The sequence below is a fragment of the Cervus canadensis genome, chromosome 1, assembly GCF_019320065.1.
Source record: "Cervus canadensis isolate Bull #8, Minnesota chromosome 1, ASM1932006v1, whole genome shotgun sequence".
Taxonomy (NCBI): domain Eukaryota; kingdom Metazoa; phylum Chordata; class Mammalia; order Artiodactyla; family Cervidae; genus Cervus; species Cervus canadensis.
Window position 1 is genome coordinate 12311821 of NC_057386.1, and position 14331 is coordinate 12326151.

At 61.9% G+C, this 14331-nt stretch overlaps 2 protein-coding genes across 5 annotated transcripts in view; one reads left to right on the forward strand and one right to left on the reverse strand.

Moving 5' to 3' along the window:
- Window positions 1-1405: 1405 nt before the first annotated feature.
- Window positions 1406-13044, forward strand: SLC16A3 (solute carrier family 16 member 3). 4 transcript variants are annotated; one of them, XM_043463975.1, is made up of 6 exons: window positions 1406-1576; window positions 8050-8186; window positions 9230-9477; window positions 9937-10080; window positions 10369-11133; window positions 12015-13044. In XM_043463975.1, the coding sequence occupies exons 3-6, from the start codon at window positions 9255-9257 to the stop codon at window positions 12266-12268; spliced, it is 1386 nt and encodes a 461-aa protein (XP_043319910.1). In that variant the 5' UTR covers window positions 1406-1576; window positions 8050-8186; window positions 9230-9254; the 3' UTR covers window positions 12269-13044. The 4 variants fall into 4 exon arrangements, with proteins under 4 accessions (XP_043319910.1, XP_043319928.1, XP_043319919.1 ...); XM_043463993.1 differs by lacking the exon at window positions 1406-1576 and adding an exon at window positions 2226-2245; XM_043463984.1 differs by lacking the exon at window positions 1406-1576 and adding an exon at window positions 5001-5146.
- Window positions 13045-13196: 152 nt separating this feature from the next.
- Window positions 13197-14331, reverse strand: part of CSNK1D (casein kinase 1 delta) — a 35364-nt gene continuing 34229 nt past the window's right edge. Inside the window, exon 9 of the mRNA XM_043464012.1 lies at window positions 13197-13332. Within this exon, the coding sequence (XP_043319947.1) occupies window positions 13243-13332 (90 nt within the window). The 3' untranslated portion in view covers window positions 13197-13242. The remainder of the gene's footprint in view (window positions 13333-14331) is intronic.

Below are 14331 nucleotides of genomic sequence, written 5' to 3' on the forward strand. Positions count from 1 at the left end.
GTACAGGCAAATGGGGGTATCACCTGAGACCCTATGGGGACCCCATTCCTTCCCAAGGGCCCCTACAGACACCCAGGGTCCAGGCCAACTCAGTGGGGCTTCTCCTGGCAGGGCTAGGCAGAGCTGCTGCAGGAGGGCTTGGGCTGGGCTCCCTGCTGTCTTGTATACGCATGCCTATGTGGCAACCTCTCTAGCATGTGGGGGTGAGGGTGGTTGGGCCCCAGGCCAGGGTGGCAGTGGCACCTGGCCCAGCCTCTGTGATTGCCAGGGCTCTTTGGACAGGGGATGGTGGTGGGGTGGTCTCCCAGCATTCGGAAAAAAAAAGATCAGAAGTCCTCAGTGGACTTGGTCTCTCTGAAAGAGTGGTTGGATGGTGAACTCTGGGCTAGAAGGCCCACACCACCCTCTGCCCACCCCTCTTTACTGTGCCAAGGTGGGTGAGCCACCCCACTGGCCTCTGGAGGGGGTAAGTCTCCAGAGGATGGCACACAGGGATGCTCACTCTGTCACCCTGTCTGGGATGAACAGAAATCTTTGAGATAAACCCCACAGACACCATTGCTTGGTGTCATTGAAGTCCCCGAACACTTGGGGGGGTCTCGGTGGAAAGTGTCCTGTGACTTGAAACCAGTCACCAAGTGGTGTCCTGGGCCCAGGACACCAGTGGCCACACTCTGGTTCCTCTTTAAACCTTAGTTCTTTCCATGTTGCAGATGAGAAAACCCGGGTTTGAAGCACCTTGCCTAGGACCAGCTGCGATTAAATCTCCCCTTAGGTGAGGGTCTGTGGAGTATGGGGATGGGGAACACTCCCTGGGGCTCCACCATCCCCCAGCACAGCCAGGTTCTGGGAGCTCAAGAGGAGGGGTAGCGGTTGTATTTGGCTCCACAGGGGAAACGGAAGTCAGAGAGGATGACATCTTTGACCAAGATCACCCAGGCGGGGTAGGGGGACGGGCGATGTTCGCCTTCTCCCTCCTCCCCAGCCCAGGAAAAGGGGCGCCGCCCGCCCTGGAGAAAGCAGAGGTTTGGGTGGGGGCGCAGATCCCAGGGGGCTTGGCTAGGGTGCCCTGAAAAGTCCCAGAGCTGAGTTGAGAGGCGAGAGTCCCACGGGTTCCGCGTGCACTTGGTGGCGTGGGGTGTGGCTGGGTGCGCGCGCGGCCCCCAGGCGACGGGGGCGACAGGGGTCGGTGCCTCGGAGAACGCGGGACCCAGTCGCGCTCGGTACCAGCACCGGCAGAGAGAGGCGAGAGCGCAGAGAGTGGGAGACGAACGGGCGGGAGGGGGGCTGCGGGCCAGAACTCCCAGCTCAGTGCCAGGGGTTGGCGAGGCTGGGGGGCCGGTCTGAGGGCGCGGGGCAGCGGGACTGATCCGGCGAGAAGGCTCAGCCCGCGCCGCAGTCTGCGCCGTCGGGGAGCACTGGGTCGCCCCTCCCGCGGGGTCCCGGCGGGGCGGCGCCAGGCGGCGGTGACGTGCACTGGGGAAGTGCCGCGCGAGCGGCCGGAGCACTGAGTCGCCCCCGGCGCGGCGCCTGGCAGCGAGGCGGGCAGAGGCGCGCGGCGACCGAGCGGCAGCAGGTAGGCATGGCCCGATGCTCCGCGGCTCGGGGATCGGGACTCTCCCAGCCGCCCCGGGGCTGAGTCTGAGTCCGGCCTGGGGGCGACCTGGGGGTCCGCGCTTTTTGCCTTTCACCCTTCTGGTTCATGGGCACGCCGGGCACATACGAGCCCCCCACCTCCGGCGGCCCTCACTGAGGAGCCCAGGGAGCCAGCTGCACCCCTTTGAGCCCTCAGACCTGGGTTGCCCGACCTCGACTTCCCCGGCTCCTCCGGGCGCCCCTCCGTCGAGCGACCCTCGGGGGCTGGGCACCGCCAAGAGGCGGCTCTGTGGGGCGGACGAGCGGGTTCCGGGTATAAATAGCTCATTTCGCTGCGTACGGCCTGGGCGCGCTGGCTATATTTGGTGGAGCTAACGCCTGGCCCGGGCCCCCTTCCCGGGGGGGAAACCGGGAACACATATTCTCCCGGCCGGGGGGGTGGGGTGGGGTGGGGTGGTGGTGCCCGAGGGCTCACCTCCTTCCTGTTCTCGCCGCCGCCCTAAACACTCACCAAGCCACACTTGCCCTCAGGCAATGGGTTCTGATCGAGACCCTGGGCAGAGAGATGGGGAACCCGCTCCGGGATCAGACTGAACTCCCCGAGCTCACTTCACCCCCGCTCCCAGGCCCTGAGCTCTGGGAAAACCAGGTGGGGCCTCAGGGACCTTGGTTTATTTATCTGAAAAGTGGGTTGACAACTCACCCACCTGGATGCTGGCCCAGGCCAGTGGCCGGCAGGCCTGTGAATGGGAGGGAAGTAGTGGGGGTCATGGCCTCCGGGCAGGGGCCGGGGGTGCTGCCTGGATTCTGGGTGAGGGGCAGGCACATCCCTTGGAGCCAAAGTGCTTCTCTGTCCCAGAGGCACTAGGCTGTACATCCAGAGGTGCTTGGGACGACAGGATCACTCTGTGTGATGACCATGGCCAGGCTGAGTGGTCCGTGGGACAGCAGATGGCAGCCGGACCCATGGCCTTTATGCAACCCAGGTCAGAGAGGCTTGTCCAAAGTCAAGAGGAGGAGTGGGTGAGTTGAGGGTTGGAGGGTTCTGGGGTCCAGCGCCTCATTCTGAAGGCCCAGGAAGTCTTCGGCTGTCAGATGGGTGCTGGGAGGGACGGGGGCAGATGGAGGAGTGTGTCCTGGAGGATGGACTCAGCCCCTTGACTGATGGACTGAGGCTTGGGCTCAGCTTAAGGAGTTGCTCCCATGGTGGGAGGTCTGCCCCCAAGGGGCTCTGAAGGTGGCGGCGGCAGTGCCCAGACAGGTGTGGCACCTTCCTGCCCAGTCTGTGGTATAGTCAGTACCTGGGGTGGACATTGGGAGGCCCGATCCCAAGGCAGGCTCTGTAATGACCCCATGTGACCTTGGGCAGGGCCTGATACCCAGAAGGCAACTCAGCTCTCACTCACTACAGCTGGACACCTCTGCTTGAAAGGCAGCAACAAGGGGCAGGCTTTCATGCTTCTCAGGAAACTGACCAGGGAGAGCGTGTGCAGCAGGGTCTGTAGGGTCCCATTCACTGGCTGGTGGTGTCCACAGGACAAGACTGGCTTGCTCCAGGGCAGGACTCGCAGGGACCTAGCAGGTGTGCAGGGGGCTAGTACCGCCCCTTAGAGGTGAGGAGCCCAGTAGAGCGACCCCAGGGCCTCCCGCGGCCCTTCTGGGAGGAAGCCAGTGGAGAAGACAGCCACGCAGAGCCATCAGTCCATTGGACGCGCCTCCGGATCAGGCGGGATCAGGCCGCGGGCGCATCGGGCACTGGGCCCGGACGCAGGGGCGGGGCGGGGCGGGAGCGGATAAGGCCTGGGGCTCCTGCCGGCGTCGTCTCGGCGAGCCGAGCGCAGACTTCCCGGCTTCAGTCTCCATCTGTGCGATGGGCCGTGCGAGGAAGCCGGTCACGGAGACCCAGCGTTCTCAGTCAATGTTTCGAGCGCCGAGCCGCGCCCACTTGGCCCAGCTCCAACGCGGGGACAGTGAAGAGTGCCCCGCCCGAGGGGAACAACGGGGTCCCCTTTGGCGCGCTGGGATGCCCAGTGCGGCTCAGGGGTTCGTTGACCCTGGTGGCCTTAAGTGTTGGCTCTGCGCTCTGGCCAATACGGTAGCGAACAGGGAGGGCGTCTACTCCAGGCAATACGGCGGCGGCTCCTCCCTTGGCGCGGTCACGTCCCCCACGTCCCGCGCGCTGCCTGGCAGCGGGGCTGGGGCGGGGCCGCCCGGAGCATCCTCTCTTCCCACCCCAACCCGCTCCCGGCGCCCCCCAGGGTCGGCCGGATTCCCACCTGCCCAGCCGGAAGCTGAAATAGGAAGGAGCATCCATCCTGCTCCCTGGGGTGGGGGTGGGGGAGACGGCCGGGCTTCCACTTCCCCCTCCCCAACCGTTCTGACTTCCTCAGCCAACTCCCCCACCTTCTACTTGCTCCAAAGCCCCCAGGTGGTGGTCGTGGGAACTAGGAACCCAGTTTTGCTGGAAGGGTCCCTTCCTGGCTGGTGGGGCTTGCTGACACAGAAATCACCTTCTGGGCCTTGGTCTTAGGTGACAGTTTAGGGCTGGGGGTGCTGCAGGGAGTTGAGTGGGACAAGGTGGCCACGTGGATGGGCAGCCCAGGCAGGGCCAGGCTGGGCAGGGTTGGGTCCAGGCCTGAGGGGTGTTAGCTTGGACCTGCTCAGCTACCTTCAGGCCCCTCCCCATTGCCCTCTGAGCTTTCTAGAGGAGGGGGCCCCCCAACAAGGTAAACAAAAAAACATCCCTAGGGCCACTCTCAAATGGCCTTCTTGTCATTACTGGGTGATGGAGGTGGAGAATGACTCAGAGCTAGGGGCTGGCCTGGGTGGCAGTGTCCAGTCTGGTGAATGAGACCATTGTTTCCACCCCACTGGCCCTTACAAGACATGAGCCCACAGGAGAGCTTGCAGGAGCACTGGGCATGTGCGTGGTCAGAGAAGGTGGGGTGGAGGGCCCAGGCCAGGCTCAGGAGGCCTGGATCAGACTTTCACCCACTGCCCAGCTCCCACCTCCCCAGAAAAAGCCCCAGGCACCTCCCCCCAGTCACAGCTCCAAACACCGATGAGGGCAGGGCTGAGATGGGTCCTGTCCTCCCTCTTAGAAAGGAGACAGGCACTCTGATCAGAGTGTCTTGAATCCTCTGGTTACCTGTTTGCACAACAGGGGCTGCAGGCAAAAGAAGAAGGGGAGCCCCTCCCTCCTCCTGAGGGTACAGCCACCCCCCCATGGGCTTCAGGGGCCTTGAGGCCTGAGGAGCCAGGAGCTGGCCTCACTGGGCTCTTTCCCTGTTGCTCAGGCATGTCTTTCAAGCCTCCTGGTGTGGGAAGAGTCAGGAAGGAATGTAATTGCCCCTTTCTTGCCCCGCCCACCTGGAGCTGGACTCCAAGGACTAGAGGTCCAGTTAGGTAACTGGCCAGGCTGGAAAGTGCACCAACTAAGCACCTGGGACAGGCCACAGCCTCTGGGGCTGGAGGCCCCCTACACTGAATGCCCCTTCCCCGGTTCATGGCCTGCCCTGGAGGCTGACAGGCCACAGACCCAGGACCCGAGGTGGGTGAGGGAATTGTCAGTATAGAAGCCTAAGGGACAGCAAGCCTGAGGCTGGAATGGAGTGGCAGAAGGGGCCTGGAAGGTGGTGAGGCCACCGGGACATGGTCAGGGCTGGCTCTGAGGTGGGGGTCTGGGGTCAGGTTGGGAACACACTGGTATGAGGTTTGCACTGGCTCTTTGTGTGGAGATGTAGGGGTGGGGGTGAGGCTCTCTCGCCACCAAGGACATTCGAAGCTGGTGAATGTAGGCAGAGAAGGGGGCCACGGGAAGAGGGGTGATGCAGAAGTTTGGAGCCTCACCCCAGCTGGGACCCTCACCCAGATAGCCAGTGGGCCCCTGAGGCAGCAGCTGGCAGGGGCCACTGATGTGGGAGGGCACGAGGGACGGGTCATTCCGAGGGACCTCTGTACACGTGTCTCTTTGGGCCAGGACCTGGGGGCAGCCCCTGGAGCCTCACCTGACCCAGAAGTAGGCACACACACCCACCTGGGAGATCAGCTTTCTGAGGCCTGGAGGGCAGGTTATTTCTGGGCTGGGAACGTGGTTTGCGTGCTTCCCTGTGAGAGTAAATGTCACTGAAAGGACAGCCGGCCGGCGTGTGTTAACAGATGTGCTGGTGCCACCTCCCTCTGTGTTGTACTGAGGGTCCCCAATCAGTCCCTGAGGGGGCCGCTCCTCCCATCCTGTTTCCCTTGGAGTATCAGCCAGCCTGTGCCCCAGCCTGCCTCCTCCATAGGATGGGCTGCACTGATGAGGCCATTTTGCTCTTGGAAATCTTAGCTTTCCCACCCCGCCCCCCACCCCCGCCATAAATACACAGAGCACTTCTGGGTGAAATCCCTTTGCCCCCAACCTAGAGACCCCTGCTCTCCATCATCTTCCGCTGCTTGCCCACCCTCCCCCATTGCAAATTGAAGTTCACTAGAAATCTCCCTTTGAGAACCATCTGGTGTGGGGGAACAGGGTGGGGGTCATCTCAGTGTGGCTGCAAGCTGGGCTGGGGGGTTAGCCGGGAGAAAGCAGTGTCTGAAGAAGAACTTCCGGGGTGTTCAGGGGATGGTGGGAGAGATGACTATACAGGACCTTGATCCAGACGCTCGAAATGGCCCCCTCCTAGTGTGAGCCTTGGCCCTTACAGGTCCTGGAACACGCTGTACCCTCCTGCCTCTGGACCTTGGCACCTGTCCCTCTGTCTCCTCACCCTCCCCAATGCTCTTTCTCCTCAAGATCCTGGAGGCCTCCAGGAAAGACCCAGCCCTGGCGGGCAGAGAATGGGGCTTCAAAGGTTGTGGTGCCCATGATTCCCCTGGTGGCCCAGGTCTGGCTGGTGGAACCAGGGAGGTCTTAGAGGGAGGCCCTGTCTTATAACCGTGGGTTTATAAGTGTCCGGCTGTTCCTAATTGCTCACCCCAGACACACTCTCCTCTTTGGCCTCCACATGATCCATTTGATTTCCTTTACAAAGCTCACAACCCCAAACAAGCTGGGATACTGAGGACAACCAATCCCTCAGTGTCCCCGTGACCACAATCACGACCACTGTCCGGAGTCCTGGGTCAGGATTCCTGTGTTTTCTGCCTTAGTGTCATTGCATCGTAGAGCATTCACATTCCTAAGAATATACTTAGTTGTTTTTTGTTTGTTTTAATATCACTCAGCTGCCCGTACCTTAAAGACCCTTTAAACTTAATGCTAACAAGGGGAAGGGCAGAGGTTCAGTGCCCCCATGGCACCCAGTGAGTTTGGGATGACATTTGTCCACTTGTCCCATACCAGGCTCAGGCATGTGGCCATGTGATCCAAGGCAAGGCTCTGGAGAACCTGGAGGTGGGCCACTCTGAAGCTGTGCTCAGACTATCTGGGCGCAGAGGCCCTTGTCTTTCCTCCAGTCCTGTCCCGGGTTCTGTGTGGCCTCAGATACAGGGGTGGCCACCCAGGGGGCTGCACTGGGTCACAGGGCTGTGCCCACATTTGCAGGAGGATGAGGGCTCCCTTGACTGGGGTGCCCCCGTGCACCTTTTGGCTGTGTCCCCAGAGGGCTGCATGGCTCTTGGCCTCAGACACACCCTCTGTCCTTCTCACTGAAGTCCAGGTGTCTTCCGAGCACCGGGGTCTGAGTGCAGGGAGAGGTGAGGGCTTCCCTTGGTTTTTCCAGTGGCGCCTGTGGCCCTGGCCCAGCTGAGAACCAGCACAGGCTCTGAAGGTGGACCTCTGGCCCAGTCTGGGGGTGAAGGCAGGGCTGCTGTTCTGCTCCAGTGGGCTGTGTCTGCCTTGTCATCACCCTGATAGCCAGCTGGCTCCTGGGGTCCAACCATCAAAGGGTGGTGCTCAGACAGCAGCTCCTGCTTGCAATCATCTACAAAGCCCCTAACCCTGCCCCCACCCAGACACCCTCCGAATCAAAGCCCAAGATCCCCCTCCACTGCTGGATCACAACCTGGATACCCCTTCCCCACACTGAATCAGAGTCCGGATCCCTCCAGACTACTGAATCAGGGGCCCTGGAGGGCACAGCCCCTGTGGCCAGGGTGCTGGGGGGCAGGCTGGAGGTGGGGGGTTGGGTCTTATTCCCCACATTCCTTTGCTCTGCACATTGAAGCTGTGCTTAGACAGGCCGGGCACAGAGGCCCATGTCCTCACTCCAGAGTCCTGTTCCAGGTTCTGTGGAGCCTCCGATGCAGGACTGGCCACCTGGAGGGCTGTGCCAAGTCAAGAAGGATCCGAGGAAAAGGGGCAAGGGGTGAAGCCAGGACAGATTACGAAACCCAGGCGGGCGGGCTGATAGGAGGGCGGCAGTGCTGCGTGTGCAGCTCCCCTGGTCAGGAGGTCCTTGGGCGCCGCGCAGGTGGAGTATTTACACCATGGAATCGGCAGATACTACATATCAGGGCTTCCTCCTCCAGGGAGCTGGCTTATAGCTCACCGCGGGTGGGGAGACACGGAGCTTCAGTGGGCAGTGAGTGGCTGGATCCGGAAAGCCCTCCCTTCCCTACGCCTGCAGCGAGGAGGCCCACTCTGTCCTTGGAACAGCTTCTGTCAGGTGAGGCTGATCTCTAGGATTTGGGGATGTCTGGAGCGAGGATCAGAGACGGGTTGGGGATGAAAATGGGAGCGGAGGGGAGGATCTCCAGGTGGAAATCAAGTTCCTGGGCCTCAAATGAGCTAAGTTCCTGGGGTTTAAAAGAGGGAAGTTGACCCCAGGCTTCCGCAGGTTTGGGGCTGACAGTGGGTGTGGCCAGCTTACACTGGGCAGCCTGGGTGCTGGAAGGGTTTGCTCTGGTGGGCTGGATGGAAGCGTGTTCTTCCCACCGTTCCCTCACCAGAGGAGTTAAACTCCAGCGGCCGGACAGGCACCTTCTCCCTCGGGCTCCCGAGGCAGGTGGATGCTAACAGGATGGGACAAGTCGGGGCCAGCAGTGACCCCCGCCCTCCCCGTCTGCTCCCCCATGCAGTCCCTGCACAACACAGCCTTGTGTGCGCCCCAGACTCTCACTTCTGGTGTAGTGTGATCAGGGTGGGAAGCAAAGGGAAGCTCTGTCCTCCTGGGAGTGGGAGAGCAAGGCTGGCCACATCTAGACTGAGGTCTCGAGGGACAGCACCCTAGACCGAGCCCCAGGTCCCCATCAGGCCTGGCTTCACTGCCTGAGGCGCTGGCGGCTAGAACCACGCGGCTTCCCGACACAAGGTCAGGCGGGAGGCCAGAGCACGGCTGACTTCCCCATTGGGGTCTGCCCTCCTCAGGAGGTAACCTGAGACCTGGCTGAGCCCAAAAAAGCCACTGCCCTTTAGAGCCAGTTGTGTGGGAGCAGGCCAGGTCTGCGCGGGAGAGGGAGGAGGAGCCGCAGCTCTGGTCACCCCACACCCTGCTGCCCTGCACCCAGCACAGGTGAGGGGCAGAGGCAGCGCTCTCAGGTAACATCAGGCGGCTGGCCTGGCCCAGAGCAGAGCTCCTGCTGGGGGCTACGGCCTGAAGGGACGGGTGGCCTGTCTGGGTGCCCGCCTTCAGCTACATCTCTGTCCCCATGCTGTTGGGCTGCAGCTGGGCGACTGACAACTGAGTCAGCCTGGCTTCCTCTTTCTCAGGGACGCGGAATCAGCCCTCCTTGCCATGGGAGGGGCAGTGATCGACGAGGGCCCGACCGGCATCAAGGCCCCGGATGGGGGCTGGGGCTGGGCCATCCTTTGGGGCTGTTTCGTCATCACGGGCTTCTCCTACGCCTTCCCCAAGGCGGTCAGCGTCTTCTTCAAGGAACTCATGCGGGAGTTTGGGATAGGCTACAGTGACACGGCCTGGATCTCCTCTATCCTGCTGGCCATGCTCTATGGCACAGGTAAGCAGAGGCTGTCGTGCCAGGTGACCACCTCTGGGAGTTCACCAAGTTCACTTCTGGGCAAAAAGGCCTGGGGGCTGGGGGCTGGGGGCTGGGTGGTGCATCGAAGCATCCGCAGCCCTGGGCCCCAGAGGCAGTTGGTGGGAAGCCCTTGAGGGTGCCATGGTCTCCCAAGGGCAGGTCGGCACGGCCAAAGCTGTCTGAGACCCTGTCCAGAGGGCTCTATCTGCACAGCTGTGCTGGACCCCAGAGCCATCCTCGCTGCCTGCACAGACCAGTCAGGAAAGATGCCCCCAGTGGGGACCATTCCTTGTGAGCCATGCTTTACTTAGGAAGACATGCGAATGTGGTGTCCCTGTGTCTCCTGCGTCGGGCTGAAGGGGCATCGGGGAGGGGCAGGTCTCCCTGGGCATGGACAGCCTCCGTCCCGCACCTTAGCTGCCATCCCTCACCCTCCAGGCCCACTCTGCAGTGTGTGTGTGAATCGCTTTGGCTGCCGGCCAGTCATGCTTGCAGGTGGCCTCTTGGCGTCCCTGGGCATGGTGTCTGCGTCCTTCTGTGGAAGCATCATCCAGCTCTACCTCACCACAGGGGTCCTTACTGGTGAGTGAGGCCCCGCCAGGAGTGGAGTGGCCGGGTGGCAGTGGTTCCTGTTGACAGAAGAGATAGGGCCTCCTGGGGGAGGCCAGCTGTGGGGTGTCCCTGCCAGGCGCCCATCTGCCCCTTGTTCCCTGTCTCTCCTGGACACGTGGGCTGGTGACGGGGGCTCTGAACACACAGAGTCCCCTCACTTGGATGCCTCAGGTCCACACATGAATCATTCAGGCGGGTGCCCGAGCCTGGGAGAACCTGGGCCGGGACACCTGTGCTCACCTGCCTGCTCCCCTCTAGGCTTGGGTTTGGCGCTCAACTTCCAGCCCTCACTCATCATGCTCAACCGCTACTTCAACAAGCGGCGCCCCATGGCCAACGGGCTGGCGGCAGCAGGCAGCCCGGTGTTCCTGTGCGCCCTGTCCCCGCTGGGGCAGGTGCTGCAGGACCACTATGGCTGGCGGGGCGGCTTCCTCATCCTGGGTGGCCTGCTGCTCAACTGCTGCGTGTGTGCCGCGCTCATGCGGCCCCTGGAGGCGCCCCGGCAGAGCTTGGGTTCAGGGCCTGCACCCCAGCGGCCGCCTCGGCGGCTGTTGGACCTGAGCGTCTTCAGGGACCGTGGCTTCGTCATCTACGCCCTGGCCTCCTCCATCATGGTGCTGGGGCTCTTTGTACCACCCGTGTTTGTGGTTAATTACGCCAAAGACCTGGGGGTGCCCGACACCAAGGCGGCCTTCCTGCTCACCATCCTGGGCTTCATCGACATCTTTGCGAGGCCCACCGCTGGCTTCATCACGGGGCTCAAGAAGGTGCGGCCCTACTCTGTCTACCTCTTCAGCTTCGCCATGTTCTTCAATGGCTTCACCGACCTCACGGGGTCCACGGCCAGCGACTATGGTGGGTTGGTGGTCTTCTGCATCTTCTTCGGCATCTCCTACGGCATGGTGGGGGCCCTGCAGTTTGAGGTGCTCATGGCCATCGTGGGCACCCAGAAGTTCTCCAGTGCCATTGGCCTCGTGCTGCTGCTGGAGGCCATAGCGGTGCTCATTGGGCCACCGTCTGGAGGTGAGTGCTGGCGGGAGGCAGGGTGGGGCGTGAGCGGCCTCCCCTCCCTGGGCCTAGCTAGGCCCTTGGGCAGTTTCCACACCTGCTCTTCCTGGGGAGTGGACTCACTGTGGGGAGCTCTTAGCTGGAAAGGCCTCCACCGCCGCTCCCAGCCTTGTCTAGCCAGGTTATCATGTACCTCTGCACATGGGCAGCTGACCTCAGTGGGGGAACACAGCCTCTTATACATCCCAGGACCCGCTTGGTTTCATTGTGGGAAGTCCATGGGCCTGAGCCGTGGCGATGGCTCCAGGATAGAGTCCTGGTCCTCCTTTCTGACTGTCCCCACACCCTGGGGACACTCAGAGCTGAGGCCAGGGTCGGCTTTTGTTACACTGGGGTTTTATTTTTTGATAGCTGAGAAGATAATGGTGGGATGTGGGAGCAGTGTGGCCAAGGCTCTGCCAAGTCTCTGCACCTGGGTTTGGGTCTCTCCAGCCAACCCTGTAGGCCCTCTACCTCCCACCTGACCTTGGGCCTTTCGCTCTTCCTGCCTGGGGTGGGGGGGCAGGGTTCTGGTGTGAGGAGGTGCCTGAACTGGGGTCCCAGGGTCCTTCTGGGGTCCAGATGGTTCCTGTGAGGGCCACTGTGGCAACAGGCAGCAGGGTCAGACCCCTCAGGAGGCCTTGGATGGGGCCCCCACTCAAGGCTCTACTCTAAACCCTTGTCAGATCCACTCTGCTTTAGCCTCTGGGCCTGTGCTACCTGGGGCAGGGTTGTGGGGTGGTGGGTGGTGAGGGTGGCTGCCTTCAGGGTCCCAGGCTGTCCTGGTGACTGGGACTGGGGGTGGGGTTTCGGTGGAAGCTTCAGCCCTAGGCTGACCCTGTCTCCCTGCACTGCAGGCAAGCTCCTGGACGCGACGCACGTCTACCAGTATGTGTTTATCCTGGCGGGGGCCGAGGTGCTGACCTCCTCCCTCGTGCTGGTGCTGGGTAACTTCTTCTGCATTAGGAAGAGGCCCGAGATGGCCACGGAGGAGGAGCGCCACAAGCCCCCGGAGGATGTGAAGGTGGACTCCCGGGAGGTGGAGCAGTTCCTGAAGACGGAGCCTGAGAAGAACGGGGAGGTGGTTCACACCCCGGAAACGAGCGTCTGAGCCCGGGGAGGACGGCAGGGGTGCAGGGAACCGGACAGAGATCGTCAACGCTCGTATTTATTTCACAAACAGGACCAGCTTGGGCGGGGCCTTCGGCTCCGCGCCGGCTGCCTGGGCAGTGCATCATCACCCGATCAGTGTTTTTCAGGGGAGGTGGCGGGGTGGGAACGTGTCATTCCGAGGTGGATCTGTGGTGAAGCCAAGCGGCGAGGTTATGAGCCGTCTGCACCAGGGACCCCACCAGCTGACCCCAGGGAGCCCAGTGCCCACCGCTGGGCTCAAGGACCCAGAGACCCACGCTTTGGAGACAACATGACTTTAATCAGGGGGTGGGGCCGGGGACAGCTACGGAGCCGGCACTGCTACAACAGACCTCCCCACATGCCCGTGAGTGCCCTGTCCTACCGGGTCTCCCGTGTGCCCCAGCCCACCCCTCTTTTGAGCGTCTTAGTGGACAAAGCTCCCTCCTTCACCTCTGAAAGGTTTGAGATAAACCTGCTCTTACTTAGGGACAGCGGTCTAACCGTTGACCCCAAATCTCTTTCTCAAAAGACAGCCTGCTTATTTTTACAAAGTGGTTTTGGTCCTCGTCAGCCACGTCAGCCTTCTAAGTACTGCTCGTTCTGGACCCTGTCCTGTTGAACCTCAAACGGCTCAGCGTGTTCACACAGCACCCTGGTGGTCGGCAGGGAAGGGGCCACGCTGCAGGGATGTGGACACTTAGGCTGGAATGTACATGTGGTTTCTGTTCACTGGTGTGTGTTTGAAGAAAATGATCTGCCTGCTTTTGTTTATTCACCCCTTGGTTAGCCGACAGTCACCCCACGTGGTCAGCGCCCAGGGCTGGTATCTGGTCCCTGTCCTCTTGGAACAGCCCTGCTCAGCCTTGCCCTGGGTACCTCACACCCACCTGCCCTCGTGGCCAGCGGCGGCCTGTGTGGCTGGGAGCCCGGTCAGAGGCCGCTGGGGCCGCCTCAGTAGGTGGTGCGTCGAGGGCGCTGGGGACGGCAGCGGGCACCCTGGCGGGCCGCGTGCAGCCGAAGAGATGCCACATCCCTGCTCCTCTGAAACGAAAAGCAAGCAAGAGCTCACATCCTGGGCCCCACTCCCCAAGAGGTGTTGCCCTAAGGGGGCTGCTGGCTCCCTCCTCCATCTGCCCTTTGAGCTCTTTGAGGGAGCCAGGCACCTGCCTGCAGCACCCTGCCCCATCTCATCCTTTCTGTCCTTCCCCTCCGCCAGGGGCCTGGGCTGTGGGCAGCGCTAGCAGTTGCAGGGGTCAGGTGGTAGCCCTGCATCCACTGACCTCACCCTGTTCAAGGTGGGCCAGGCAGGGGCCAGCCTCTGGGAAAGCTGAGCCACGAGCACCCAACTTGTCAGCCCCACCTGTGGTCTCAACTGGAGGGGGGCAGAGAAAAGGGCACGAGTGGGCAGCCTGCTTGTGCCCCTCCCCCAACCCCCTCCCAGCTCTCATCATGACACCCCCTTCTCTCCTGGCAAGAGCTTGGCCTGGCTGTCGCCAGTTATTCAGTTTTCTTGTGTCTCTTGGAACCAGCTGTGGGGGTGACCAGGGCCCCTGTATTCCACACCACCCACCCTTTGCTCTCACCCGAAGCTGCCTCACTCGTCCCCACTCCCTACTGGGACCCTCTACAGCCACACTGGGTATACCATTCAGTGACTTGAGATGGTGCGGGAGTCCCTCCCCTGGGGGTGGGACCCATGGCTGGTCTGGGGCTGGATCCGTGCACCCCAGGGTGCACCTGAGGCCCCCTGCCCCCACATCAGCTGGTTAAAGCATGCAGGGGCTCTGCCCAGATTGGAGACTGACCTGCAGTCTAACCCTAACCCTGAGGAGAGGGTAACCAGATGGTTTGGTCTGCCTCGTTTTCTAGTTTCAGACATTTCCAGCTGTGCCCAAGACACAGAGGAAGAAAACTTCCTGTCCTCAGGAAGCTGTGGCTGCCAAGGGCCAATGGCCCTAAAAGCAGTTAGGAGAGTGGTCAGTGCTCTGGAATGGACAGGGCTCTCCCTAGTCCTCCAGACGTCCCACCAGAGAAGGCTCA